Source organism: Megalobrama amblycephala, linkage group LG2 (genome assembly GCF_018812025.1).
Source record: "Megalobrama amblycephala isolate DHTTF-2021 linkage group LG2, ASM1881202v1, whole genome shotgun sequence".
Lineage (NCBI taxonomy): Eukaryota > Metazoa > Chordata > Actinopteri > Cypriniformes > Xenocyprididae > Megalobrama > Megalobrama amblycephala.
The window spans coordinates 37,326,175-37,354,097 of NC_063045.1; the positions used below are offsets into that span (position 1 = coordinate 37,326,175).

Sequence of the window (27,923 nt, forward strand, 5' to 3'; positions counted from 1 at the left end):
AAAAAAATCGTACTGACTTTTGAACGATGGTGTAAGATTTAGGTAAATTGGGAATTCTGTAATAGAAATGCATTGTTTCATGCAGTTACATGTGTTAAAAAAGTCAACTTGAGGTAAGCAGGCCTTTAGTTACTATAGAAAGACTGGCATCAAACACACACCTGGCGTGACGTATCCTGGTGCTGCCGCAGCACTGACGAAGGCTCCTCGCGTGAGGGTTGGTCTTCCTCGCCCTCGTGCGGCCTGGACTGCAGCGGCAGACACAGCAGCAGCTGCAGCTAATGCCCCTTTACTCTACAGTAAACACACACATACACAGTTAATAACCCCACAGGTTTTAATGAGCAGCGAGAATCTACACTACACAGTGTTTAATGTGTAAGGTTGCCATAGATTGATTTCTGGAGGAAAAAAAGATGAATTAGTCTGCAGGTCCCAGTTTCATCTAGGAAATATTGATCACAGAACATCTAATACAGCGGTCATGAATTACCAGGCACTGACCCTGGTTATTCGAGAGACACATTGAATACTGAACAATACCATCTGGACATTATTGGTCACTAATCGAAGCAACCGATGACCTACCTGAGGGATTATTTTTTTCTTCTTGTTGCCAGCAGCATTAGGCCCGGAGAAGAGTTTCTCTAGAGCTGCGAGGGCAGCGCTGGCTTTGGCTACTTTCTTATTGGGCCCTGCGCCGCGGAACTTCTGTCCATCAACTTCCACCTGCCAACAAGAGCATGGTATGAGGGTCATGAACAGGAAATTACATCATACATTAGCCATCAATAACAGAAATGCGAGATGACGTGTCGTGTATAAGGTGTGTGTTTTTTTTTTTTTTTTTTGGTAAAAACTAGATTTCGACACTTTCCAGGGTACATGCAGAGTTTTAAAAATCAAATTTAAGACTGTAAGACCTGCACAAATAAAATTTATTTCATATGTCCATACAGAACAAACCTATACAATCTCAAAATAAATCATGTATCTCAGATTTTTTTACTTAATTATACAGACTGCAGCACATTCAACCGCAAAACAGGGTAAATGCATGATGAAAATACTTGTTTTAATGTTTTATTCAGTAAATACATACATGTATGTATTGAAATTGGTTTATGTAACATAACATAGACAATGTTTTTAAAGAAAGGCAATAAAAAGATTGTTGGGCTGATACTAGTAAAATCGATATACAAACCCAATTCCAAAAAAGTTTTAAGGGAAAAATAAGTTGATTTTAAATTTCATGGCATCAACACATCTCAAAAAAGTTGGGACAAGGCCATGTTTACCACTGTGTGGCATCCCCTCTTTTTATAACAGTCTGCAAACGTCTGGGGACAGAGGAGACAAGTTGCTCAAGTTTAGGAATAGGAATGTTGTCCCATTCTTGTCTAATACAGGCTTTTAGTTGCTCAACCGTCTTAGGTGCTTAACTGTCTTAACTGTCTCTTTATGATCCGCCAAATGTTTTCTATGGGTGAAAGATCTGGACTGCAGGCTGGCCATTTCAGTACCCTGATCCTTCTTCTACGCAGCCATGATGTTGTAATTGATGCAGTATGTGGTCTGGCATTGTCATGTTAGAAAATGCAAGGTCTTCCCTGAAAGAGACGACGTCTGGTTGGGAGCAAATGTTGTTCTAGAACTTGGATATACCTTTCAGCATTGATGGTGCCTTTCCAGATGTGTAAGCTGCCCATGCCACACGCACTCATGCAACCCCATACCATCAGAGATGCAGGCTTCTGAACTGAGCGCTGATAACAACTTGAGTTGTCCTTGTCCTCTTTAGTCCGAATGACATGGCGTCCCAGTTTTCCAAAAAGAACTTCAAATTTTGATTCGTCTGACCACAGAACAGTTTTCCACTTTGCCACAGTCCATTTGAAATGAGCCTTGGCCCAGAAAAAACACCTGAGCTTCTGGATCATGTTTAGATATGGCTTCTTTTTTGACCTATAGAGTTTTAGCCGGCAACGGTGAATGGCATGGTGGATTGTCTCCACCAACAATGTTTTCTGGAAGTATTCCTGAGCCCATGTTGTGATTTCCATTACAGTAGCATTCCTGTATGTGATGCAGTGCCGTCTAAGGGCCCGAAGATCACGGGCATCCAGTATGGTTTTCCGGCCTTGACCCTTACGCACAGAGATTGTTCCAGATTCTCTGAATCTTTGGATGATATTATGCACTGTAGATGATGATAACTTCAAACTCTTTGCAATTTTTCTCTGAGAAACTCCTTTCTGATATTGCTCCACTATTTTTCGCCGCAGCATTGGGGGAAATTGGTGATCCTCTGCCCATCTTGACTTCTGACACTGCCACTCTGAGAGGCTCTTTTTTATACCCAATCATGTTGCCAATTGACCTAATAAGTTGCAAATTGGTCCTCCAGCTGTTCCTTATATGTACATTTAACTTTTCCAGCCTCTTATTGCTACCTGTCCCAACTTTTTTGGAATGTGTAGCTCTCATGAAATCCAAAATGAGCCAATATTTGGCATGACATTTCAAAATGTCTCACTTTCAACATTTGATATGTTATCTATATTCTATTGTGAATAAAATATAAATTTATGAGATTTGTAAATTATTGCATTCCTTTTTTATTCACAATTTGTACAGTGTCCCAACTTTTTTGGAATCGGGTTTGTATTAAATGTCTTATATAATGTTCTTAGTCTTTCCTGTAATGGGTTGGCCCAGAGAGAATCCACAAGAGTTTACTTTGAATAAACCAGATACAGTTTATTTCATAACTAAAATACTAATAATATCCAGAAAGCAAATGCTATATGCATAATGCAGGACTTTTAATTATAAAATACACTGGGACTCTTATTTTGAAATGTCTATGCGTCACTACTCCCTGCTCATTCAAAAAGATACTTGATAATTTGCACTATTACAGCCACCTACAAAATATTACAATATTAACACCATAGAGCAATCATTGTCATAATTCATGATCATGAGCAATCACTTGGCATACATGCACGGTTATCACTGATATCAGAAACAGCAGTACGTTTTGATTTTGAAACTCCCAGTACTCACAATTAAAAAAATAGCCTTTTGAAGACTAATAATCACATTACACCATATTGTGATTCCTGTTTTCTGTCCCCAAATTTACAGAAAGGCCTCTTGAAATTATAATGAAGAGTTTTTGCTATACTTTTGTTAGTCACCATGAAATCAAAATGGACAATTCTTGTTTTTAACAAGAATAGCAATAGCAAACCACAGCGATCCAATCAATCAATAATTAAAATTTGGGTTGGAGATTCAAATCCCTCACTCCAAATATGACGGACCCACTTTATATTAAGTGGCCTTAATTACTATGTACTTAAATTTAAATTAATCATTTGATACAATGCACTTATTATGTACATACATGTTTTTACATTGTACTTATATTTTAAAAACACCTGCATGTAATTACATCTGTAATTAATTTCTGTAATTACATCTATAATTACACTGTTGACCCATCCCTTAACCCTTACCCCTACCCTTAAACCTACCCATACCACCAAAGCTTTCCCTAATCTTACCCGTATCCACCTCAATAGCAGCACAAGTGTTTTGCAATTCAATATGAACCCAATAAGTACATTGTACTTACTTTTTGATGTAAGTACATAGTAGTTAAGGCCACTTAATATAAAGTGCGACCAATATGACTAATAATAATAATAATAATAATAACAATAATAATAATAATAACAATATTGGCAATCCTCGCTTGGCAAATATCACAAATAAACAGTATTTAATTGCCGAAAAGGGATTAAGAGGAACATGTGTGTTTAAGGCTCACCTCCATGACAAAGCGTTTATCGTGACTCCCTCCGCTCTCTGAGATGAGCTCGTACTTCAGCCCGCGACGTTTCTCATTGAGCTCCATGACCGGGTTCTTCCCACTGGCCGTCAAAATAGGACCCTGAGTTCGTACCTAGATGCAGAACATGTTATTAAACTGAACTGAATCAACACTGAACTGATTTAAGAACTTATTTTTTTGTTTAGTACAGTGAAGCTGTATTACATAAATCACTTTCTAAACAAATGTGACTTGGCTAGAACATAGTAAAAACATTTACTAAACACTTGAGTAAATGTTGAGTTTGCTGTTGGTGTTTGTGTGCTTGTACCTCCAACGTGTTGGAGCTGTCTGAGTGTGAATTGTTATTGCTTGAGTGTGTGGACGATTCGCTCTTGCCCTCCCCGTCTGACTTCTCATCTGCACTCATGGAGTCCAGGTCTGTGTCGAAGCCTGTGGGGTAACCCATCGCCTGTAGCACCTACACCACATGTCCACAAAATCATCATCACACAACAGATCCAGCATGGAGGTCACACAGGACATGATGAGAGAATTATATTTTAGTAAGTTGTCATTTAATGCATGCCTATGGGTAGGGTTGCATCAGTCATTCTTAAGTTCTTATTTAAACTACAACAAAGTCCATACTAGTTTGTAACTAACTCTGTACTTTATTAGGTTGCACCATTTGTTCTTAAAGTAGAAAATAGTCATTCGTACAATGTAAAAAAAAAAGTTGTAAATAAAACAGATTACTGGAGTATGTTATTGGAGTATGTATGAATATGTAAAAGAAAGTACTGCAATACAAGTATTTGCAATACAAGGACCGATGCACACACAGGCTGTTTAGGTTGGGTTTGTAGTTGAGGAGCCCCTAAAAAGGTAAATTATTTAAATAACATTGTGTGACTGTGTGAGTGTGTCTAAAAGACTGAAGTCTGTCAGATAAAACAAGAGCTTATTGATGCAGTTCAGTCAATCTGCTATTTTATTCTAACCATTAATCCTAGTCAGAGACTCACGTAAATATTTAGTTTATATGTAGAGTTACATTTCTACTAAGTTTGATGGTGCAACAAAAAATATTTTGAGTAAATTGTAAGTTATTAGTGCCCGTTTACTTCAAAACTTGGCTTAGTTGTAACTTATGCACAGCTGGTGTAACTGGTCCCAGAAGACAATAACGCAAGACTGTCATGGACTACTTTTATAGTGCTGTAAGAACATTGTGGAAACTCCAATAGTTTTGGAGCAACACAAACATGATTAAATGACATTCTGCAACTTTCAAATTTTGGCTGTGGCTATGGCTATGCCACACCAACCCACATTTTACTTAATGTTTGTATCAAAAAACTTTAAATGAGAGACTTTTTGAAGTATTGGAATAAAAGAGTCATGAAACATGCTGAGAAAGTTCAGTTCATCTTTGTGGCCATCATCAGCATGCGCAGGCGGAATCAAAAGTGGACAGTTCCTTGGATACTGAGGTCATTATGGAGAGAGAAATCATCACCTCGAAAAGACTCTGCTTATATAAAAAGGCCCACACCACAGACGCAAAGCTGAGCTGTAGATCTGTGCAAATCTAGCTGGATGTTTAACCAAAAAAAAAAATAAATAAATAAAAAATAAAAAATAAGAATATAAGAATATATATATATATATATATATATATATATATATATATATATATATATATATATATATATATATATATATATATATATATATATATATATATATATATATATATATATATATATATATATATATATATATATATATATATATATATATATATATAAACACTGATCAATGCTGATAAATTAAATCTCTAATTATATATACACTACCGTTCAAAAGTTCTGGGTGGGTTAGATTTTTTAATCTCTCTTATGCTATTTTAGTATCTTATGTTCACCAAGGCTGCATTTATGTGATAAAGCATACAGTAAAAACAGTAATACTATGAAATATTACCACAAATTAAAATAAATGTTTTCTATTTGAATATATTTTAAAATGTAATTTAGTCCTATGATGGTAAGAGCCAATTTTCAGCAATTATTTGAGTTATAAACTTATTATTTAACTGATGAATAGAGAAAGAATAGCATTCATTTTAAAGAGTAAAATTTTTTAACTTTTGTAACATTGTCACTTTTGATCAATTTAATGTGTCCTTTCTTAATTTCTTTGGGGGGAAAAAATCTTACTGACCCCAACCTTTGGAACGGTACTGTATATACAATTATTAAAATAATTAATTACATTATTAATACAAATACACACTTATATATTATATATACATTCAATATAACTGATTCGGTATCATTGATGGCTTATACCGCACAGTTAGGGTGAATTAGGGCTGGGCGATATATCGCATGCGATTGTCACGCGCATTTCGTCAGTAAAGCCGGTTCCCTGATTACCGCTAAATCGCCATCACCTGCTTTCAAATGGAGCGCCATTTAATAGACAGAACCGTAGATCACTGACAAGCTACGCAATATCGCGTTCATTATCGCAGATGAATCGCCTTCGATAATGAACGCGATATTGCGTGGCTTGTCAGTGAACTACGGCTCTGTCTATTAAATGCCGCTCCATTTGAAAGCAGGTGATGGCGATTTAGCGGTAATCAGGGAACCGGCTTTAGTGACGAAATGCGCGTGACAATCGCATGCGATATATCGCCCAGCCCTAGGGTGAATGCATTCTTTAAGTGTGCGTTTACACAGGTGAAAGGATATCATAAGAGCACCAGTGTTCATTTGACAGTCTGACCCAAATTGGGGCAGTTGGTGCCATTAATGGGTGTGCTCTCACAGAAAGAGGATTAGTGTGGTCTTACGCTCCAGAGCCTTTGTTCACAAGCACTCTGGGATTACATAGATTTGAGCCCTTTTTGCATCCTGGGAATCACTGGTGTGTGTGTGGGAATAAGCTTAACCGGTCTTCCTGAAGAGAACCACACACTGCTGCAACCATCTATACCGTGACAATAGGGTCACATTTACAAATCTGGTTCAAGAAGGGTCATCTATGCCACTAACAGACGGATTTAACTAGGGTCATGGGGTCGAGTATACATCTAACAAGAGCACTACCATAACAACTAGGTCTGTATACGTTAGAGGCCTGATCACACTAGAAAATGTCTAGTAACACTAGAGTAAATGTTTTAATGGAACAATTCATAGAAATAATAGCTTAGTGTGATTATAAAATGGAAAATGCTGCGATTCAATAAATTAAATATACATGCTTTGTGTTTCAGAATGAATCATGGCACGCTGTTCATTTACACACAAGCAGCTCATGATCCATGTGTTTTCAGTGTCTCAGTTCACAGTAAATGTTGCTCCACACAAACTCCAGGTCTGCATCTGATGAGTTTGGGTCACTCTTATAAATAAAAGCTCAATGGTTTGACATTTGAAAATGGAGAAACTGAGACTATTAGTACACTTTTACTGCAGCCCTACAAACAAGCAGAGCAAACTGGAACTTTAAAAAAAAAAAAAAAAAAAACTTAATGCCTGAAAACTCTGAAAATACATTATATGGATGTAAATTGGGTTGTGAACAGCATTTCATGCTGACTTTAAACCTTTTGTGCATGCACACAGAAAGAAAAAACAAAGTTAGCAATTTTATATGATTAATCAAGTAGTTAAATCGAAAACAAAACCAACAGATTGATAAAAACAATTGTTAGCTCCAGCACTAATTATTATTAAACCTTTTTGAACTTTTTGCCACATTTATTCAATGAGAGCATGGCAAATGAAGAGGGAAAAGTGATCAAGAAAGTCATATCACCCACATAAGCACTGTGGCTTCAAGTGTATATTGTTAAAGGAATAGTTCATCCCAACATAAAAGCTCTGTCATTATTTACTCACCCTCACCCAGTTTTTTTTGAAACTCATATGACTGACTTAGCTCAGAAATAAAGAAATTAGGCAGAATGTTTAAGCTGCTCTTCTCCATACAAGTGTGTAAATCAACAGTATCAGAAGACTAAAATATGCCACATGGGTCACACAGACTACTTTAATGGTGCTTTTTTTGTCCTTTCTGATGCTTGACAGTCATCGTTCACTCTCACTGCATGGAAGAGAGCAGCTTGGACATTGTCTAATTTGTCCTTATATGGGTTTCAAATAACACAAGGGTGAGTAAATGATGACAAAATACTATTTTGAATGAATTACTCCTTTATCTCCTTACAAAATGCTCACCAATCCAATCACATGTTGTAAAAACAACTAAAGTCCAGATGTACCTTTACAGCCACGTGCAGCTTGGCGGTCTTCTTAGAGGAGCCAGAGGCTTCGTAGACAGTGCCGTCGACGTCTACAGACATGGTGAAGACGGGGGCGTGAACCGGACCTGACTGAGACAGCAGTTTATACTGCAGCCCCGGCCGGATCTGGTTCAAGCGCATCAGAGCGTTCATGGGTTGATTTGAGTCTATTGCTTTACTGTCAAGAACTGCTGGAAGGGAAAAAGAACAGAAATAACCGTTAGCAAGTACAGCGAAAAGGAAACGTTTTCCTAGACACACAGCTCATCTTGTAAATTTGTAGCATCCCTTCGTTCCATCAGCTGGCTAATTGCGAAATTCTGCTGCTTTGAAAGCGATTTATTTGAGTCCAGCGAGGAGCACAGGCTGGGGACAGCAGCGCGGCTCCAAGAGAAATTAAGAATCAATGCCATTGATTTCCCAACGGTTGTCTGCTTCCTGTACGAGAGAGCAAGAGATGGAAGTGCAGCAGGATGAAGAGCTAGAGGGAAGGGATGGCCGCAAATAAGAGTGTCGAGTGAGAACCGGACAGCTTATAGAAAAGAAAGCAGGTGAGAGAATAGACAGTACAGCAACAACAACAACAACAACAACAACAAAAAAAAGGTCTGAGGTGAGGAAATATGAGATGTGTCATATGCTAATCATAATAAAGACGACAAAGGCTTTTATGGCCAAACAGGGAAATAATAAAGAACAAATGACTGGAGAATGCAGGTTATTGTATGAGCGTTACCTTGCTGGTTTAAAATAGGAGATGTTCAAGACGGCACATTTTTCTACATTGTGTCATGAAGCACAAAGAAAGCTTTATTTTAATCAGGAACACTACTTGTAATTCTTTTAATAGTAGTCCTAAATTCATGTATTAAACTGACAGATGTCATTTAAAAAGTAAATAAAAATATAAAAAAACAAAAACAAAAAAAAACCTTATAAATATTAGAAAATGTGCTAGAAATTTGCAGAAAACCTGACCAATAAGAACCTACAACAGTACTACAGGTAAACTGATATTAATTTTTCAATGCCCAGTGCAGATACTGTTATCTACAGTATAGCAATTTAATGATAACAAAAGAAATGCACATAAGTTTGCATAAATTAAGACTTATTTTGCACAATATTTAATCAAAATACACAAAAAATTTATCAACTAAACGAACACTGTTATTGGCAGACAGTGTTAGGGAAAGTTACTTTTAAAAGTAATTGCGTTACTTTTTATGAAAAGTAATGCATAATTACTTTTACGTTACTTTACTTTTACTGTTTGTTTTTAATAACAACAAAAAAAGTTATATTTTTGGCAAATGTTAAGGTCCTTTCACACCAAAAGTGAAACGAATAAGCCTCCGTCTGAAGGAAATGCATATTTACTCCTGTAAAGTAGAGGGCGCAGCTCAAAAAAAACCTTTCAGCTGTGCTGCCATTTTGGATTAAAGAAGAATAGGTTCAACATAGAATAGAATAAGTTAAACACACTTATTTCTAAATCTAATCTAAAGTGATTTTAGCTTCTTAGTATAGTTGAATTGAATCATTGAAGGTCAGTAGCAAAGATATTAATAAAGTGAGTTTATTAATAAATAAAGTGAGTATATTAATTATTAAAGTATATTTGTGTAATGTAATATAGTTAATTATTACAGGTTTGCATAATATTCTGAGATTGCATTTCACTGTTGTTATTCATTTTGAGGAATACTGAATGTTTTCGTGCAAGTGAGATGAGTAAATGAATGTTCACATTTAGTCTAGAACTACAATAACCATCATGTTTACACAGCGCATACAACACCTATGCATTTTTTTTCTCGCAATTCTGACTTTTTCCTCGCAATTGCGAGTTTATATCTCGCAATTCTGACTTTATCTCATGCAGTTGTGAGTTTATATCTCAGAATTGTGACTTTATATCACGCAATTACGAGTTTGCATCTTGGAATTGTGACTTTATAACTCGCAATTGTGAGATATAAACTCACAATTGCGAGATAAAAAGTCACAATTCTGAGATAAAAAAGTAAATTTAAAAAAAAAAAAAATTTATTAAGTAAATAAAAACGGGCTTCCATAGAGAAGAGAGCTGTCAGTCAATAAATGTGAAAAAGTAACTTGCGTTACTACTTTGAAAAAGTAACAGATATTTTTTGTAAATTGAAAAAGTAATGCATTACTTTACTAGTTACTTGAAAAAGTAATGTGATTACGTAACTCAAGTTATTTGTAATGCGTTAGCCCCCAACACTGTTGGCAGATGCCCACAATCCCAACAAATGTCAGTAAATTAACTGGTCTGGCCAATATATACGTCTATCATTACTCAGACGGACCTTTTCTCAGGTTGCGCTTCATCTTCTTGATGAGGTCTTTGTCGTCCAGCAGACCATCTTCATAAGGTCTCTTCAGCCCTAGACCTGATATAACACAAGTTTAAAGTTAATGTGCTGATAAAAACACACCTACGATGAATTACTAAAACATATCAACAGTCTCATAGAGCTGTATGTTAGTGTAAAAATTCACAATTATTTATTATTACTAAAACAAAATAGGTAAAGTATGTAATATCAGTGGCACCAAATCGATTTGAAAAGTTTGACTGTTTTCAAACAGGCTTCCCAAAAACTTCCTTTCTTTGATTGGACAATCAGATAGCCCCACCCTAAACTCAAACACCATTTGGTTGAGTCAAAGTTGCTGTTGTCGGGCAGATCAGGATAATGTAATGTTTTAAGTCTGCCACAGTTTTCATACTTTTCAGAGAAATCAACCTACAAATGACATAGTTGTATCTATATATTAAACCAGACTAGAAGCATTCAAATAACGAAAAATGACACACTTCAGGTTTAAGTAATGAATTTGGTATGTGTGCTCACCTTCTTTATCTGACCAGGGGAATTTCTGTGAAGGTTTACTTGAGGGGAGAGGGTCCATTTCTAAGACCTTATAGATCTGCCCAAAGGCCATGAGTCGCAGAGCATGCTGAAACACACACACATACACACAAAGATTAGTTATGATAAAAAGGTATCAAGTAGGGTTCAGAAAGGAAATGACAATGACCTCCCATCTAAAATTATGAGATGGGAGGAAAAAATATAAAATTTTAATGCTTTTGCATTCTCTTGCAATTATATAGTTGGATAATTCTACTGTATATAATTTGCAGGCATCAGGGAGCTGCTATCAATATGCAGGGTATTGAAATTGCTTTTGAATGTGCATGTGATTTTCACTTACACTTTCAAATTCGCAATCACTTGTACTCTGTGTATAGGGAGCGGTGGTACTGACCACACATTTTACAAGATAAAACATTTGTCAACGACGCTCAGGATCTGATGCGCACCAAATCCTCTGACATCATCCTGTCAGTCATCTCTCCTTACTACCTTTACGTGAAATCTGTGAAGTGAAATCTGATGTGCTGTAATGTAACTGACTACCGCAGCCTAACACATCTCTTTAGGGGCTCCGTAGAAGCCTATTATTCATTTTCCGTGCATTTCCAAATTCAGATTTTAGGCTTCGGGCACATCCCTAGTATCAAGGTTATCAAAGAGCAAACCTAAACGATCTGCTCCTGAAAGAATTGTCTCAAAACATACCCTGAAGAAGCACACACACATACATACTTGTTGCTTATTTTTTATTTTTTTAATAATGAAGCAATAACTCTGCTTGAGCCCAGAGACTGCCTGTAGATGTGAAGCATCGGGCACTGAATCTCCATGTTCAGAGGAATTATGGGACAGAGTGCCTCACAAATAATTCATGCTACTACTAACTCACATTAACTCATCTCAACAGATATTGACAAAGCTGTTTACTTTAGTTATAGCCCATAAGGAGGCACCATAATGTTTGGTTCTAAAAGTACCTCTAGAAAAGATTTGAGAACCCATTTTGGGAAACACCTTTAATTAAAGTAATCTGCATCTACATGAATATCATCACTGAACAGTTTACAAACTTAAGTGGCCATTTTAATATTGTCCCATACAAAATATCAGTAGCTGCTCGTCCAGGGAGGCAAGGGAAGCACAGCCTACCCAATATTTTGAGTTGAAAATGGGAGAAGGATGATTTAATGTTAATAAAATTCCCAGTTATTCATTTCATGTATTTCTTGTTTGAAATTCACCACTGTAACACCACTTTCTTCCCCGAATGTGCCGAATCTGCCAATGTAATTACAACCTTTCGGAAGACTGTGCTAAGGTGAGAGTAGCCAATTATGGAGAGTATAGATATTGAATATTTGATTGCCAACAAATTTACCAAGCTACCATTTGAACAGTAGCTGCAAATTAAAAATGAAGGAAGAGCCCATATGCCTAAGCTAGAAACAGGGCCACAGCAATCAGCTTCACTAAACGGCTGAACGTGCTCTTTTAACACAGACATTTAAAAAGGACAGAAGGATAGATTTTTGCTTCAAGTGATAGGCTAGGTGAGCGAAATTATATAGTCTTGCTGTATGTGTGCAATTTCCTTTACACTTTCTTTACAAGTGATCAAAAAATCAAAATAAATAAAATCATCGGGAGAGGATCCCCAGATCGCTAGAAAATAGTGCACCTCTGCCATTTTAAAACAATTTATTGCAACAATTTCATTCCACCAGCTGTCACTGCAAAATACACAAACACTCCCTAAAGAGTGATGGAATTTTTACATCATGTTTACTCACGTGGTACGTCACCCAATAAAAATAAAGCCACACTGCAAGTGGCCAATGTGCCTTCACGTCCATTTTTAATTTAAATTTTTAATTTATTTTTATTTTCTATTTTTGAAAGGTTCACACTTACAGTGGGTATGGAAAGTATTCAGACCCCCTTAAATTTTTCACTCTTTGTTACATTGCAGCCATTTGCTAAAATCATTTAAGTTCATTTTTTTTCCTCATTAATGTACACACAGCTCCCCATATTGACAGAAAAACACAGAATTGTTGACATTTTTGCAGATTTATAAAAAAAGAAAAACTGAAATATCACATGGTCCTAAGTATTCAGACCCTTTGCTGTGACACTCATATTTAACTCAGGTGCTGTCCATTTCTTCTGATCATCCTTGAGATGGTTCTACACCTTCATTTGCGTCCAGCTGTGTTTGATTATACTGATTCAGACTTGATTAGGAAAGCCACACACCTGTCTATATAAGACCTTACAGCTCAGAGTGCATGTCAGAGCAAATGAGAATCATGAGGTCAAAGGAACTGCCTGAAGAGCTCAGAGACAGAATTGTGGCAAGGCACAGATCTGGCCAAGGTTACAAAAAAATTTCTGCTGCACTTAAGGTTCCTAAGAGCACAGTGGCCTCCATAATCCTTAAATGGAAGACGTTTGGGACGACCAGAACCCTTCCTAGAGCTGGCCGTCCGGCCAAACTGAGCTATTGGGGGAGAAGAGCCTTGGTGAGAGAGGTAAAGAAGAACCCAAAGATCACTGTGGCTGAGCTCCAGAGATGCAGTCGGGAGATGGGAGAAAGTTGTAGAAAGTCAACCATCACTGCTGCCCTCCACCAGTCGGGGCTTTATGGCAGAGTGGCCCGACGGAAGCCTCTCCTCAGTGCAAGACACATGAAAGCCCCCATGGAGTTTGCTAAAAAACACCTGAAGGACTCCTAGATGGTGAGAAATAAGATTCTATCTTGGTCTCATCAGACCAGAGAACTTTTTGGCCTTAATTCTAAGTGGTATGTATGGAGAAAACCAGGCACTGCTCATCACCTGTCCAATACAGTCCCAACAGTGAAGCATGGTGGTGGCAGCATCATGCTGTGGGGGTGTTTTTCAGCTGCAGGGACAGGACGACTGGTTGCAATCGAGGGAAAGATGAATGCGGCCAAGTACAGGGATATCCTGGACGAAAACCTTCTCCAGAGTGCTCAGGACCTCAGACTGGGCCGAAGGTTTACCTTCCAACAAGACAATGACCCTAAGCACACAGCTAAAATAACGAAGGAGTGGCTTCACAACAACTCCGTGACTGTTCTTGAATGGCCCAGCCAGAGCCCAAAAAGACTCATGGCTGTATTAGATCAAAAGGTTGCTTCTACTAAATACTGAGCAAAGGGTCTGAATACTTAGGACCATGTGATATTTCAGTTTTTCTTTTTTAATAAATCTGCAAAAATGTCAACAATTCTGTGTTTTTCTGTCAATATGGGGTGCTGTGTGTACATTAATGAGGAAAAAATGTACAAATGATTTTAGCAAATGGCTGCAATATAACAAAGAGTGAAAAATTTCCATACCCACTGTAAATGCTTCAAATTGGGTTTGTCACATATGAATTTCCTTACAGTTTTTCTTTATCATTTGTATTATATAATTAATTATAATAATTATTAATAATTGTAATACACACTACCATTAAAAAGATTTTGTAATGTTTCTGAAGAAGTCTCACCAAGGCTGCATTTATTTGATCAAAAATACAGTGAAAACAGTCAAATTGTGAAATACTATTGCAATTTAACTATTGCAACTGTTTTCTATTATAATATATTTTAAAGTGTAATTTAATAATGTGATGTCACAGATGAATTTTTAGCATCATTACTCATTCAAATCTTTCAGAAATCATTCTAATATGCTGATTTGATGCTCAAGAAACATTTATTATTATTATTATGCATGTTGAAAACAGTTGTGCTGCTTCATATATTTTTGGAAACCATGATACCTTTTTCAAGATTGTTTGATGAATAGAAAATTCAAAAGAACAGCATTTATTTGAAATCAATTTAAAGTGTCCTTGCTTAATTTCTTTCAACAATCAATCACTCAATCAATCAATCAGTCAATAAAATCTTACTGACCCCAAACTTTTGAACACTAAGGTAAATCAACTGATATTCCAAAGGATTTCTGCTGACAATTTAGTTGAATACATAGTTATTCACCCACTTCCCCAAGCATTAAGATTAAAGCTTAGTAGTAAACATTCAGAGTCCAATTTCGACATTCCCATATACACCACCTCAAGGCAACGTGATGCCAGTCACGTCCAGAGTAGACGTGTTAACATTCATTTTATTTATGTAGAGTTTCACAATAAAGTACAGGTTGTTCCTAATGTAAAGTTTTAAGTGACATTTTAGGTTAATAAGCAGTAATGGCATTTTAATGAAGCAAAATTTACATTTTCCCACCTTTAAATTCAGTGATTAAACACGCAGCTCATCTTGAACTCGTGAACTCCACATCAATGAGTAGATTATAGCTATAAGCACCATCTTTCAGTCTCATGTGTGGCGACAGTAACTCTCTCTTGAATGCAGTATCTCTGCAGTTAGGCATTTCTATGGCATATTACCGCAATGCATCTCATTTATGACTACGGCTAACTGCAGTAAAAACAAATCCTCATTTACACCAGCAATATTCCCATAAAACCTAAAGCATCACATTCTCAAAAGCAGAAGATGAATAAAACAAATATATGTAATGAATTATTTTTACCCAAAAAAATAAGCTTCAAAATTATTGCTTTTTTTTTTTTTTTTTTTTTAAACAAGGAAATAAGCAATAAAACATTTTTTCAGTGGTGTGTGTAGAGTCAGGAGGGGTGTGTGTGTGTGTGTGTGTGTGTGTGTGTGTGTGTGTTTCTACTGAACCTCTTCGATATGCTGCAAAGCAATTAGACACATTGTGATTCTGATCTTGACTGCATGAGCGTTCAAAGGAAAAGCGCAACAGAAATCTACTCAGAGATGCAGCTCACACACACACACACACACACACACACACACACACACAGTCCCAGGGGCAGGAGTAAAATTTACAGGCCGACTTCGTATCATTTTCCCACGCTCATTAGAGAGCCAATTATCAAGGTGCTCTATCGGGATGTGTGTGTGTGTGTGTATTAGGCCTGGGTGATACATAGAATATTCACAATATATTTGAGAACATTTTGCTGATTATATAGAATCAAATGATTTTAATTCTGAAGAGCGTTTTGTTAGAATAGTTCCATGATCCCTCCTTGTCTTGTGACTGCTACAACAGTGTTATGACAGGTTCAACACTATCTCTGAGATAAACTTCAGCTGCAATAATGCTGTTAGAGCTGGTAGATTAGATTCATTTCTGTAAATCAATTTAAACTGTTTCAATGAAGCAAATCAAAACCCAATTCCTTGATTAATTTGTGCCAAAGAATCCCCTATAAACTGCCTGGCCAAAAAAAAAAGTTGCAGTTTGGATTTAAATAGGCAAATGCTTAAGAGTCTATGATTGGATCATTATTGCAGTGATTATTATGTTTCTATATTATGTTGTTATATTTTTGGCAACAGTTCCTCTAACCCTAACTGATGGAGTGTGAAGCTTTTCATTTCTTTAACAAACCTGTAGGAAGACACAAGGCCATATTCCAGGAAGACAATGTCAAGATTCATCAGGCTCGAATTGTGAAAGAATGTTTGGAAGGGAGCATGAAGAATCTTTTTCACAAATGAATTGGCACCTCCGAGTCCACCTCTGTCTATCTTAAATTCACTGAAAGTCTTTGGGATGTGCTGGACTAGACTTTACAGAGTCCTTGACTCTGCGTAGTCAATAAGATCTTGATCAAAAATTGATGCACCTCTTGATGGAAATAAATCTTGTGATATAGATATTGCCCATTATATATTACAATAAATGAAAATGATTATTTTTTTAAAAATATTTGTAATAATTAGGCAATAGATTTTTATTCTAATAGATACATGTAGTTTTAATATATTCTATACTCAGCAATTTGAACCTCGTTGAAGAAAGAAAGAAAGAAAGAAAGAAAGAAAGAAAGAAAGAAACAAACAAACAAACAAACAAAACAAACAAATAAAGAAAGGACACCCTGCCAACAGGAATATCATACCAGACAGAGAGACAGACAAAGAGAGAGATAGACAGACAGACAGACAGACTTGACTCACTGCCAAAAGTAATATCGTGTACATATAAGCCTGAATCACTGATAAGACTGGTGTTTATGTGAGAGAGAGAGAGACATCGCAGTAATCTAGACAGCACAGATAAGCGCCTCTGAGAGCAGCAGTGCTTCCACATACACCTCTCTGTCATCCACTGACACCTGCATCTCACACACCTGTGCATTGTACGTGACGGCCTCTGCCTCTTCATCTGTCATGGTCGACAGTGTGTTCGTTGGCTCCTTCTCACAGGGATCATGCAGGCCTGGTCCACCTGAGAGGGAACGAAAGAGGATCATTATTCATACAGGAAATACATTCAACAAAATATATGATTTGTTTATATAACTGACATTGACACAGTCAAGCGTTGTGGAAGCTCCTGGAAACTGTAGTGTTTCATTATTTAGTTACTCACTCCCCATCACTGCAGGTGAGGAGTTAATTAAACCTTTAAGTGAACCTTTATCATTTAAATCATGCCCTAAAGGTACAGTACAATACAAATATATATTTTTTATGTTCAAATAAGTATATATATCACTGTGGGATGGGCTTATTTCCTATGCAAGCCAATCAAATATTAATGCTTGCATCTCATTATTAATGAATTACTGAGAAAAGAGTATAAGAGTAGAGGGGGGTGGACTAGTTATGTCAAGAGTAGATAAATGAGGCTCCATTATTCCTCTGGGCCACAGACAGGAACTAGAGCTTTGCAAATTAAACCCAGATCTGATAGTGACACCACTGCTGTCATCACACTGTACAGGACATACTCACACTTATCTTGCATATTCAGGCTTATTTATAGTCGATTATGAAACCAATTTTGAATTCTAATAATATTTCACATTATTAATGTTCTTGCTGTATTTTTGATCAAATAAATGAAGCCTAATTTAAGAGACTTCTTTAAAACATTAAAAAAAAATTCTTACTGACCCAAAACAAACTATAGTATACAATCAAACCAAAAAAATATTCAGACATTTTTGATATATTTTTACTAGTGGGTGCAGGAGGATAGCAAAAAGTACATATTATACCCAAAAACATTTTGGAACTTTGACCTGATCATGTTTTGCTTAAGTATTATCTGACATAATGAAGATTATTTTTTCTGACACAGTTTAACTCTGAAATCTTGTCATATTTTATTACCATTATTTTAAACTATAATGAATAAACTGTAATATTGAATGAAATGTTCAAGGTATCTGAATAAATTTTGGTTTGACTGCATATTATGAAATATAATGAACTGTACGTTAGATGTTTATAATAGTATATATAAATGTCTTGCATATATAGATTTAGTCATGCCAAAAAATAAAACTTTAAGCATTACAAAACTACAAAAGTCCCCATTTGTTACTCATAAAATTTTAATTTTATGAAGCATCTAGGACCCTTTTCCTGTTTTTTTGTTTGGTTTTGTTTTGTTTAGTTTACTGATAATTAGTTTTTTGTTACTCATTTTTATGGCTTCTTTCTGGAAGTGTTCATACCTGGAAGCAGTATGCCAGAGGCGAGACACTCCATGACCCGGCGCAGAGCCTCTCCAGCTCCCAGAGGTCTGTTACATGTGGCGATGGCCTTTTCGCATATTAACTCCAAAGGCTGAGGACAAAAGAGCAAATCATTCAAAGACTGATTTATTACATAAAGAACAATCGATTCATCAAAATGTGGGCCACTGGGATGAGAGATTAAGTCTGTGGTTATTGTAAAACCAGTCAGTTTAATCACTCACTGTACAAGTTATTTATAATAAGAAAGTGGATAGATCCAGTCCCTGGATGCTGATTGGCTAATGAAGTGTTTAGACATGCTAAAATAGACAATATAGCTTTACCATCACTGGAATAAGTTACATAAAAAATATAATTAAATATATAAAAATTAAATTTAAAATATATTCAAATAGGAAACAGTTATTTGAAATTTTACAGTTATTAAGTAATAACAGTGATTATATTATTACAATTTCAAACCCCAATCCATATCGTCTGAAGTGTAACCTCTGCTGCATGCTGTGGCTGCATTACCCACTTCAGCCCCAATTTCCAATAATTAAATGGTCTGTCGTCAATCAATCCTTACTTACCAAATTCTGTACACTGAATTCTCTTCGACAGATTAAACCCCTAAAGTTTTACTGTATCATCACTGTAGTATTTGCTGTGATAAATTCAATCTGATTACTCACCCATCCTTTCAGAGGTTCCCACGCTGGGACTCTATTGCACATGTCTCTCAGTATTCGTAAGACGATCACGCATGACTTTAGGCCGTTAACTCTAGCCTGAGGAAACCAGAGGGAATCGGCCAATGAACTGAGAGCAGCAATCAAACTCAACCTTTAACCCCTAAATCTTTAGATCTTGACTATGTGTGTGTGAGTGTGGAGGTGTGTGTTGTGGTTTGGTTCTGGTCTGTGTTGTGCGGATGATGGAGGAGGGGGCGGGGCTTATGTCGGTGGGGTGGGAGAAGGGAAGATACGGTGCAGGAAAGCACTAGACAAATCCTTTATGATGACAAGCAGGTTATGGACAAACAAAAACAGGCAAAAGAAAAACAAAAAGTGTAACAATTGCTTTTGTAGCCTTACGATACGTAAATGTTCGTGATGAGGTGTTGAGCATTTGTAGAGCTGGAGGAAATCGAGGAAAATGGCATGTAGTTTTGGGTCATAAGGCTACAATAACAATGAGAAGAAGTGAGCGCCAACCTGGAACCATTTGGCATGTCGCAGAGAGGCCAACGCCACCAGGCACCTCTGTCTATCCAACAGGTCCGCCGGCTCGCTCGACTCAACGCTCTCTATCGGTGAGAAGAACGGGACAGGAAATCAAATCACACACTCGTAGACACGCACGCTCACACACACACACACACACACGTGATGAGGGAGGGGGCTGTTAAGGCACAGCAGGAGGGAGAAAGGAGGAAGCCAATCGGCTTAGGTGGTCCAGTGCATCCAAAAGAGATGAAACCTCAGTGCATCTCCTTGGCTGGCTGGAAACTGGAGGAAGGATTCGCAAAAGGTGTTAGCATGTGCCAAGTGTTATGAAATGCTAAACCCAGCCTAAAAACAGGCCAAACGAGGCTGCTCAATTGGCGTTGCACACTATCCTAACCAGGCACGCTGTAATACAATTTTAATTTTAATGTGTGTGAATGTTTTGTGCTAATGAGCTGCGAAAAGTGACAAGCAAAAATATATATTTTCATTTATTTACTTTATTGTATTTGTGTGTGTTATGCTGAATAGCTCTGCCAACAGAACACTCTGATTGGACTTTTATGCCCAAAAAAAAAAAAAAGATTTTTATGAAAACCAACAGATTTCACCTTTTTGTTATATAAAGGTCACAATAAAACTCTTGGAAATTAATTTGTATTAATATTTTACAGTGTGTCTTTCCAGTCAAGTTGTATTGTTTTTTATATTTTAAATTATGTAAAAAGTGTGAAGATATTATCTTTATGATTTAAGATACATAAAATGCTAGCTAAGAAATTAGCAAGATGAATGAATTTTGAAGAATTATGTGTTGGGAAATTGATAATTTGAGATGTGGTGTAAATTACATTTGTTGGTTCAAAAAAAATAGTATAGTAAAAAATGCGACATTCTCCCATGACATATACGCTACCATTCAAAAAACTGAGGTTGGAAAGGTTTTTTAAAAAAATTTTGTAAGAAATCTCTTCTGCTCACCAAGGTTGCATTAATTTGATTTAAAAAAAAAAAAAAAAAAAAAAAAAAACAGAAAAAGTGTGAAATATTACAGTTTAAAAGAACTGTTTTCTATTTGAATATATTTCAAAATTTATTTTATAATTAATCTATTCCTGTGATACAAAGCTGAAATTTCATCAGTCATCAGTCTTCAGTGTTATTTTGGATTATTTGACAAATAGAAAGCTCAAAGAACAGCATTTGTTTGAAATAGCAATCTTTGGCAACATCTTTAATTTCACTTTTGATCAATGTACCTTTGTTAAATAAAAGTAATAATTTGTTTATTTAAAAAAGCAACACTTACTGACCCCAAACTTATGAACAGTAGTGTACAGCATATCCTGTGTTAGACATTGTTAAAAGACAAAAACTAATGAGAGCATGTTAAGACAATTTATTTTCTAAAAGTCTTTAGCTGCTGAAGAAATCTGATTATACTCTATAAAAAAAAAAATCAAATACTTTCTGACTGGCTGCATCTCTTCACACAGCATTTCAGTACAGACTGAAAAATATATTTCAAATTTCCTGCGTCATGCCTGGTTAGGAGTTAATGTCAAAATCATCAGCACACGCTAACACCTTCAGCGAATCAGTGCCAGTTTGTGCTTGGATTGACACTGGAGTAATGAAGACATGCAGTGGGTATTGTTATAGACCAGTCACAACAAGAGAAGAGATCGCTCGCACACAACACACACATACAGTTGTCAGAATATTTTTCTTCATCTCTCCCACCCAAACAATACATAAGGTTCATTCTTCAATAATGTTTGCTAATTTTTTTCTTTCATTGGCTCAGGTGAGCATCTACGTACCAGTGAGCCCATCACATTGTGTTCCTCTGCAGATAAACAAACAGATAATAGAAAGACAATGCTGCCGCAGTGTAAATCCAGGAAAAGGCGTGCAGGTGTACGGGGGTTATTTAGAGATTATATGATGATAACTGAACCATTACTCTTTCATAATTCCTCTCTGGATTTTAATCAGAGAAGCCCAGCTGAGGATGGTTAAAGAGAAAGATCTGTCAAAGTGATGGAAAGGTTTAGCCCATCCTCTAATCAAATTTGACACACACACACACACGCACCGCAAAAATCAACATCAATCCATCATTTATCACCCCAAAAACTTCCACACATTCAAAATGAGACAAACGCTTCAGTGCATTATTAATCTAATCACACACAAACATGGGTGGAGATTGGAGAAACATGCCCGGGCCATACAGTGGGGTCCAAAAGTCCAATTGCCTCTGTTTTATATGTTTTTCTAGTTTAATAGATATTTTATAAAAGTTGAACTGAAAAAGTAATGAATCCCAGATTTACAATATAGACAATAGACACTGAATTTCACCCCAAATTCAAATGAAATGAAATAAAAATAAAATAATAAAAAAGTCAATTTATTACATTTATTTATTTTTTTAAATTGGGACATTGTCATGACCTCAAGGGTGATGTATTAACTTTAATACAATGATTCTGTATTTAAATCAACAAATTTAAGGGTTAGTTCACCCCAAAATGAAATTTCTGCCATTAATTACTCACCCTAATGCCGTTCCACACACGTAAGACCTTCGTTTATCTTCGGAACACAATAAAAATATATTTTGATGAAATCTGAGAGGTTTTTTTATTCTCCATTGAAAACAACGAAATTATCACATTCAAGTTCCAGAAAAGTAGTAAAAACATAATTAAAACAGTCAACGTGAGTAACGTGAGTGTGCAAAAACAAAAACAAAAAAACAAACAAACAAACAAACAAAAAAACTTTATTCCATCTTTATAACCTCTCTGATTTAATCAAAATATCTTAATTTGTGCTCCGAAGATGAACTAAGGTCTTACGTGTGTGGAACGACATGAGTGTGAGTAATTAACGATTGGAGTCATATGGATTCTTTTTTTTATGGATGGATTCATTTTTTTAGTCTTCAAAATCTGGGCAGCCATTCACAACCATTATAAACCTTGGAGGACTAAGGATATTTTTAAATATATCTCTGATTTTATTCATCTGAAAGAAGATAGTAAATCATGGAATAATTTTCATTTTTGGGTGAACTATCCCTTTAAAGACACCTAACAAAGTGTGACTATTTTTGGTTGTTTAAAGTAATGAGAATATGATTTGTATGCATTACAATAATGAGAACTTAGGGTTGTGCACTATGTAATATTGACAGCTAGCAATTGAACTGGGTCCTGCAGTCCAAATTCAAAATATCCTCAAATATCCTCTCCTCAGACTCGATGTTCACGTGGGTTGCTATATTGAGGGCACACTACATAAGCAATGAGTCTTACGCTTACTTAATGTATATATTTGCAATGTTTTATTGGCGAAGCTTTTTGGTCGCATAGAATTTGCCATTTCTGACACAGTTCGTTCTTCTGGCTTCCATCCTTTTGTTTTCTGCCAACTGGCAACCTTGGGGGTCTAAATACTATTGGGTGAATTGGCAGTGGGCAGGATAAAACAATACAGATATAATATATTCCGACACAGAATGCACATTTCAAAGTAGAATAACTGGCTGTAGCATTGCTTTTCAGAGAAACAAGTATTTTAATTGATGTACTTCTTACATCTCTGCAAACATACTGTTATGCTTAGTACAGTTAAAAAATAAAAAAATGTCACAATGTAAAATATCTTGAAGGTCCTAAAAACAGGCTTCATGGTTGTTTTGAAGAATATAGTTTCTTATTGCTTTCTTTTGATTTTTAGGGTGAAAAATAACCCAGCCATGTTGTAATATCATATTGTTATGTGTGTGTGTGTGTGTGTGTCACGTATGCGCGTGTGTATGTCTGTGTGCGAGCTGATGAGTACTGCTCATTCGGGCCGGTCCTGAGATTGAGCAGTTTCTCAACGGGACAGGGCCCTTGACCCGGTCGGGAAAATACGAGGCACTCCTGTGGTGATCTACAACCCATCGCTCCATCTCTCCCTCCCTCCTGTCATCTGTCATCCCACACTCCAGGGGCAGTGTCCACATCTGACACATCTGTTAGATGGATGAGGTGTGTGCTGGCACAGGTATTGATTCCTCAATCCGGATACATTCTTTCATTTTCCTCCCCCTGCTTCTAACAATCTACATCAAAGAGGATGGCGGTATGAGCAAACCAATGAGAAAATGAGTGTGTATGTGTCAGAGAGAGCGAGATTAAGGCATACTGCCCTTAATGCAACACAAATGCTTTTTTGCAGTTTTTTTTAACAATCTGAAGCAACAATTCTTGCTGTAAATTGATTTAAGTTGATCAAACTGTCAACATATCTATAGCTAGCTAATGGAATAACAAAAGGTGTGGCCACAAGAGGTCAATTTTCTATCATCAGTAATGTAGCGATATATGAATCACAGTTCACGCAGAAGTCACTTTCAAACCAAGCATGTTAAGTTGACTTTGCAAAACCTGCATGGGAAAAATCTTTCGCTCTCATGCAAAACTCCAGATTGCGTGGATTCCTATTGAAATGCCTGGATTTCACTTGTGAAAATTCAAGCAAACAGTGGTAAATGTGGCCGGTCCTTAAGAACAGATGGAATCTGCAGACTGATGATTTTTTAGGTCAAAATTTGTACTTCATTATATCAAATTATCATAGTTAACTTCAGCAGAATTCCGTGGTACTTCTTATAGAATTCCATGAAGGCTCCAACAATAACACATCTAGGTAACTATCACCCTCTTGAGTTTGGAGGTTTGCTACTGCCACAGTAGCAGAAGAGCACTCAAGCATGTACAATAGGGCTGCAACCTTTTCATTGGCAAAGCATTTGCATTTTTGCATAGAGCGACAGAATGTGTATGAGAGTGTGTATGTGTGTGTGTGAAAGAGGCAAGGAGCCTGTGTATGAGGGAGAGAGCGAGAGCAAGAAACGGCACGTTTCGCATCACTGCAGCTCTAATTGTTATAGCCTAAACGCCATCCTCTAAAGATACAAAAGCTTCGGCTGTCAAAGTGGTCAGTCACGGGTCACGGCACCAAAAACTGCAATAACAGACTTCCATCTTGACTTAACTCATGCGTTCTGAGCTCAAGTGCCTCTGCATCAGCAATTACTGACCATAAGCCCAATCAGACTTGACATAACACATTCATATGAATGTCAAGACTTAAAGAGAGATAAAAAGTGTGACTAGGACAGGAAGGAAGTGAGTTAAAGGAAAATTTACTGTCTTCATTTACTCACCTTCATGTTGTTCCAAACCTATATGACTTACTTTCTTCTGTGGACACAAAAGAAACTATTTTGTCCATACAATGAAAATCAGTGGTGTCCAGTGTTGTTTTGGACCCCATTGACTTTCATTATATGGACTTGAAGAGTTATTCTTTTGCTAAAGTAAGAAAGTCATACAGGTTTGAAATGACATGAAGGTGAGTAAATAATTTTAGAATTTTAATTTATCAGTGAACTATCCCTTTAATTGACATATGAAAGACAGGAAAACAACACGCCCCTACCAGAATTGTACCCAAAATGCACTGAGCTGCTCTTACTGTCCAGGTTGAGCATGTAATATGGATGATGTAATGGATAAATAGTCCCACCCTACATTATTCTTGACTGAATATTTGGTTTCACTTCATAATGTCCCATTACAGAAGCATTTAATGTTGTCTTTAAAGGAGATCTGTGTCTTGTATGTCTCCGTGTCCTCTCTCTTGCTCTCTTCCTGCTGTATGTCAGCACCTCCCGTGAGGGGTCCCGCGGGTCAAGAGTCTGACAGCAAGCAGACCACTCAACCTGCTGCTGAATCAGCTCTATGTGTGTGTGTTTTGACTATAAGATGAGTCCAGTGATGTGTGTGTTTATGTGCACAGCCCTGAGAGAGTTCTGGATGCAGAGTAAGGAAGAGATTAAAGCTCGTTCTTCTAATGGACAATCACTAAAAACGCACACACACACAAACATTCATCCATCCATCCCTCCCTTCCCTCACCTCCTGTTTAGAAATGAAGAAAGAAAAGGCTGGTCACATGCAGGCACAAACCTTGCTCCTCTGTCTCACAATCATCTTTCATCTGCGGGGAGGTGAGCGTCACCTTCAGCGTGAGTTTGGGCTCTGTCGTGGTACAGACCAAGATGGCGGCCTCTGGAATACAGCTCTGTACCTCATACTTCTCCTCTGTCAATTTCTGTAGGGGTCAGAGTTGAAATTTCAAAGTGTCAAAAACATAACCAAAATGAATAGCTCTATGGCTTTATAGTAGTGTAGAGTTTTAAACGGATCATATCATGGAAAAATTATATTTCTTGCTCTTTTATTAGAAATTTGATGTGTTCTATAGACAAGGGGTGTCGCTATATACTGGTAATGATAACCATGATATTATTAACACATATGATTGATTATATAGTAACTTCTAATATTCTATTCTTTTGGCCACGATAATCACGTAGTAAAAAAAAGTCCCAGTGTAGATAAAGTAACTTTACAAAGTTTACAAATTTTAAAAGTCCCCGAACATACACTGCTTATTGACACCAAGCTGCAAAAACTACCCACATTAAAATTGTGAAACCTTTTTTTTTCCAGAGGCCCAAACTGAGCAAAAATATACAAATTGGTGCAGCTGCTGATAAATATATGGCCAAAAAGTAAGATAAAATTCTGATAGCTTGTAATGTAAATCAGTAAGATTTTTAAAAAGGTAGGCTATAACAAATTAGTTATGTATCTAAATATCAGTTGTTACTCTATATCTCCCAATAATATGTTTTAGTAAGATGATATTTAAAGGTGCCATAGAACATCTTTTTAAAAGATGTAATATAAGTCTAAGGTGTCCCCTGAATGTGTCTGTGAAGTTTCAGCTCAAAATACCCCATAGATTTTTTTTAATTAATTTTTTTAACTGCCTATTTTGGGCCATCATTAAATATGAGCCGATTTAGGCTGCGGCCCCTTTAAATGCTCACGCTCCTCGCCCACGGAGCTCGCGCTTGCCTTAAACAGTGCCTAAACAAAGTTTACACATCTAATATAACCCTCAAAATTGTTCTTTACAAAGCGTTCATCATGCAGCATGTCTAATTGCGTAAGTATGGTATTTATTTGGATGTTTACATTTGATTCTGAATGAGTTTGATAGTATGCTCTGTGGCTAAAGCTAACATTACACACTGTTGGAGAGATTTATAAAGCATGAAGTTGTGTTTATGAATTAAACAGACTGTAAGTGTTTAAAAAATGAAAATAACGACAGTCTTGTCTCCGTGAATATAGTAAGAAATGATGGTAACTTTAACCACATTTAACAGTACATTAGCAACATGCTAACGAAACATTTAGAAAGACAATTTACAAATATCACTAAAAATATCATGATATCATGGATCATGTCAGTTGTTATTGCTCCATTTAACTCTCTTGTTATTTAACTATGCCAAGATAAATTCAATTTTTAATTCTAGGGCACCTTTAAATGCATAGTTTTATGACCAAAGCTCTGTAGTTTTTATTTTGGGGGCAAAACATAATGCAATGCAATACAATGATGACTGAAAGATGTATAAATAAATCTTCCTCAAAGCCTGATGTATCATATTTGATACTCACAAATATGATTATGAATAATCAAGTTAAAGTTGCTTCAGTCCAGTAAATGTTCATCTTGAAATATTACTAACAATATAAAAGTTATTCCTATGTTTACCTTATAAAAATCATTAAAGATTTCAGAGCAAAAAGACGTGTACCACAATCTGAAGGGCAGCGTTTTTACAATTATACTAACAGGCCTTTTACTTGTTAAAAAAGTAAAAACTATCAGATGACAGCAGCAGTAGTAGTAGGCATGTAGTAGATTGTGTACGATTTTATCAGCAAAGTTTTGACCAAGGCTTTCTAAGATGCAGAACACTTACTTCAAAACAAACGGGACAAGAATCTAATGTTTAAGGCTTTTTGTTATCACATGACCACAGCTGGTCGCACCATCACAATGCATTTACAAACCAGATTATGAGGTAGGACACAGACAGCACAGATGCTGGCTTTAATGTTTATTGTAATCTGGTT

At 36.4% G+C, this 27,923-nt stretch overlaps 1 protein-coding gene across 5 annotated transcripts in view; it reads right to left on the minus strand.

Annotated features, from left to right (window-relative positions):
* LOC125257622 (spermatid perinuclear RNA binding protein) overlaps positions 1-27,923 on the minus strand; it is a 114,274-nt gene that overhangs the window by 15,280 nt on the left and 71,071 nt on the right. For 3 of the 5 annotated variants that reach the window (XM_048174143.1, XM_048174152.1, XM_048174171.1), the window contains exons 6-17: positions 25,893-26,037; positions 19,849-19,940; positions 19,327-19,422; positions 18,626-18,737; positions 17,291-17,388; positions 11,054-11,159; positions 10,505-10,588; positions 8,148-8,359; positions 4,176-4,325; positions 3,842-3,976; positions 589-729; positions 162-294 (exon numbers count right to left, since the gene is read on the minus strand). In XM_048174143.1, the coding sequence (XP_048030100.1) occupies positions 162-294; positions 589-729; positions 3,842-3,976; positions 4,176-4,325; positions 8,148-8,359; positions 10,505-10,588; positions 11,054-11,159; positions 17,291-17,388; positions 18,626-18,737; positions 19,327-19,422; positions 19,849-19,940; positions 25,893-26,037 (1,504 nt within the window). The remainder of the gene's footprint in view (positions 1-161; positions 295-588; positions 730-3,841; positions 3,977-4,175; positions 4,326-8,147; positions 8,360-10,504; positions 10,589-11,053; positions 11,160-17,290; positions 17,389-18,625; positions 18,738-19,326; positions 19,423-19,848; positions 19,941-25,892; positions 26,038-27,923) is intronic. The other 2 variants (XM_048174162.1, XM_048174180.1) reach the window with 1 other exon arrangement.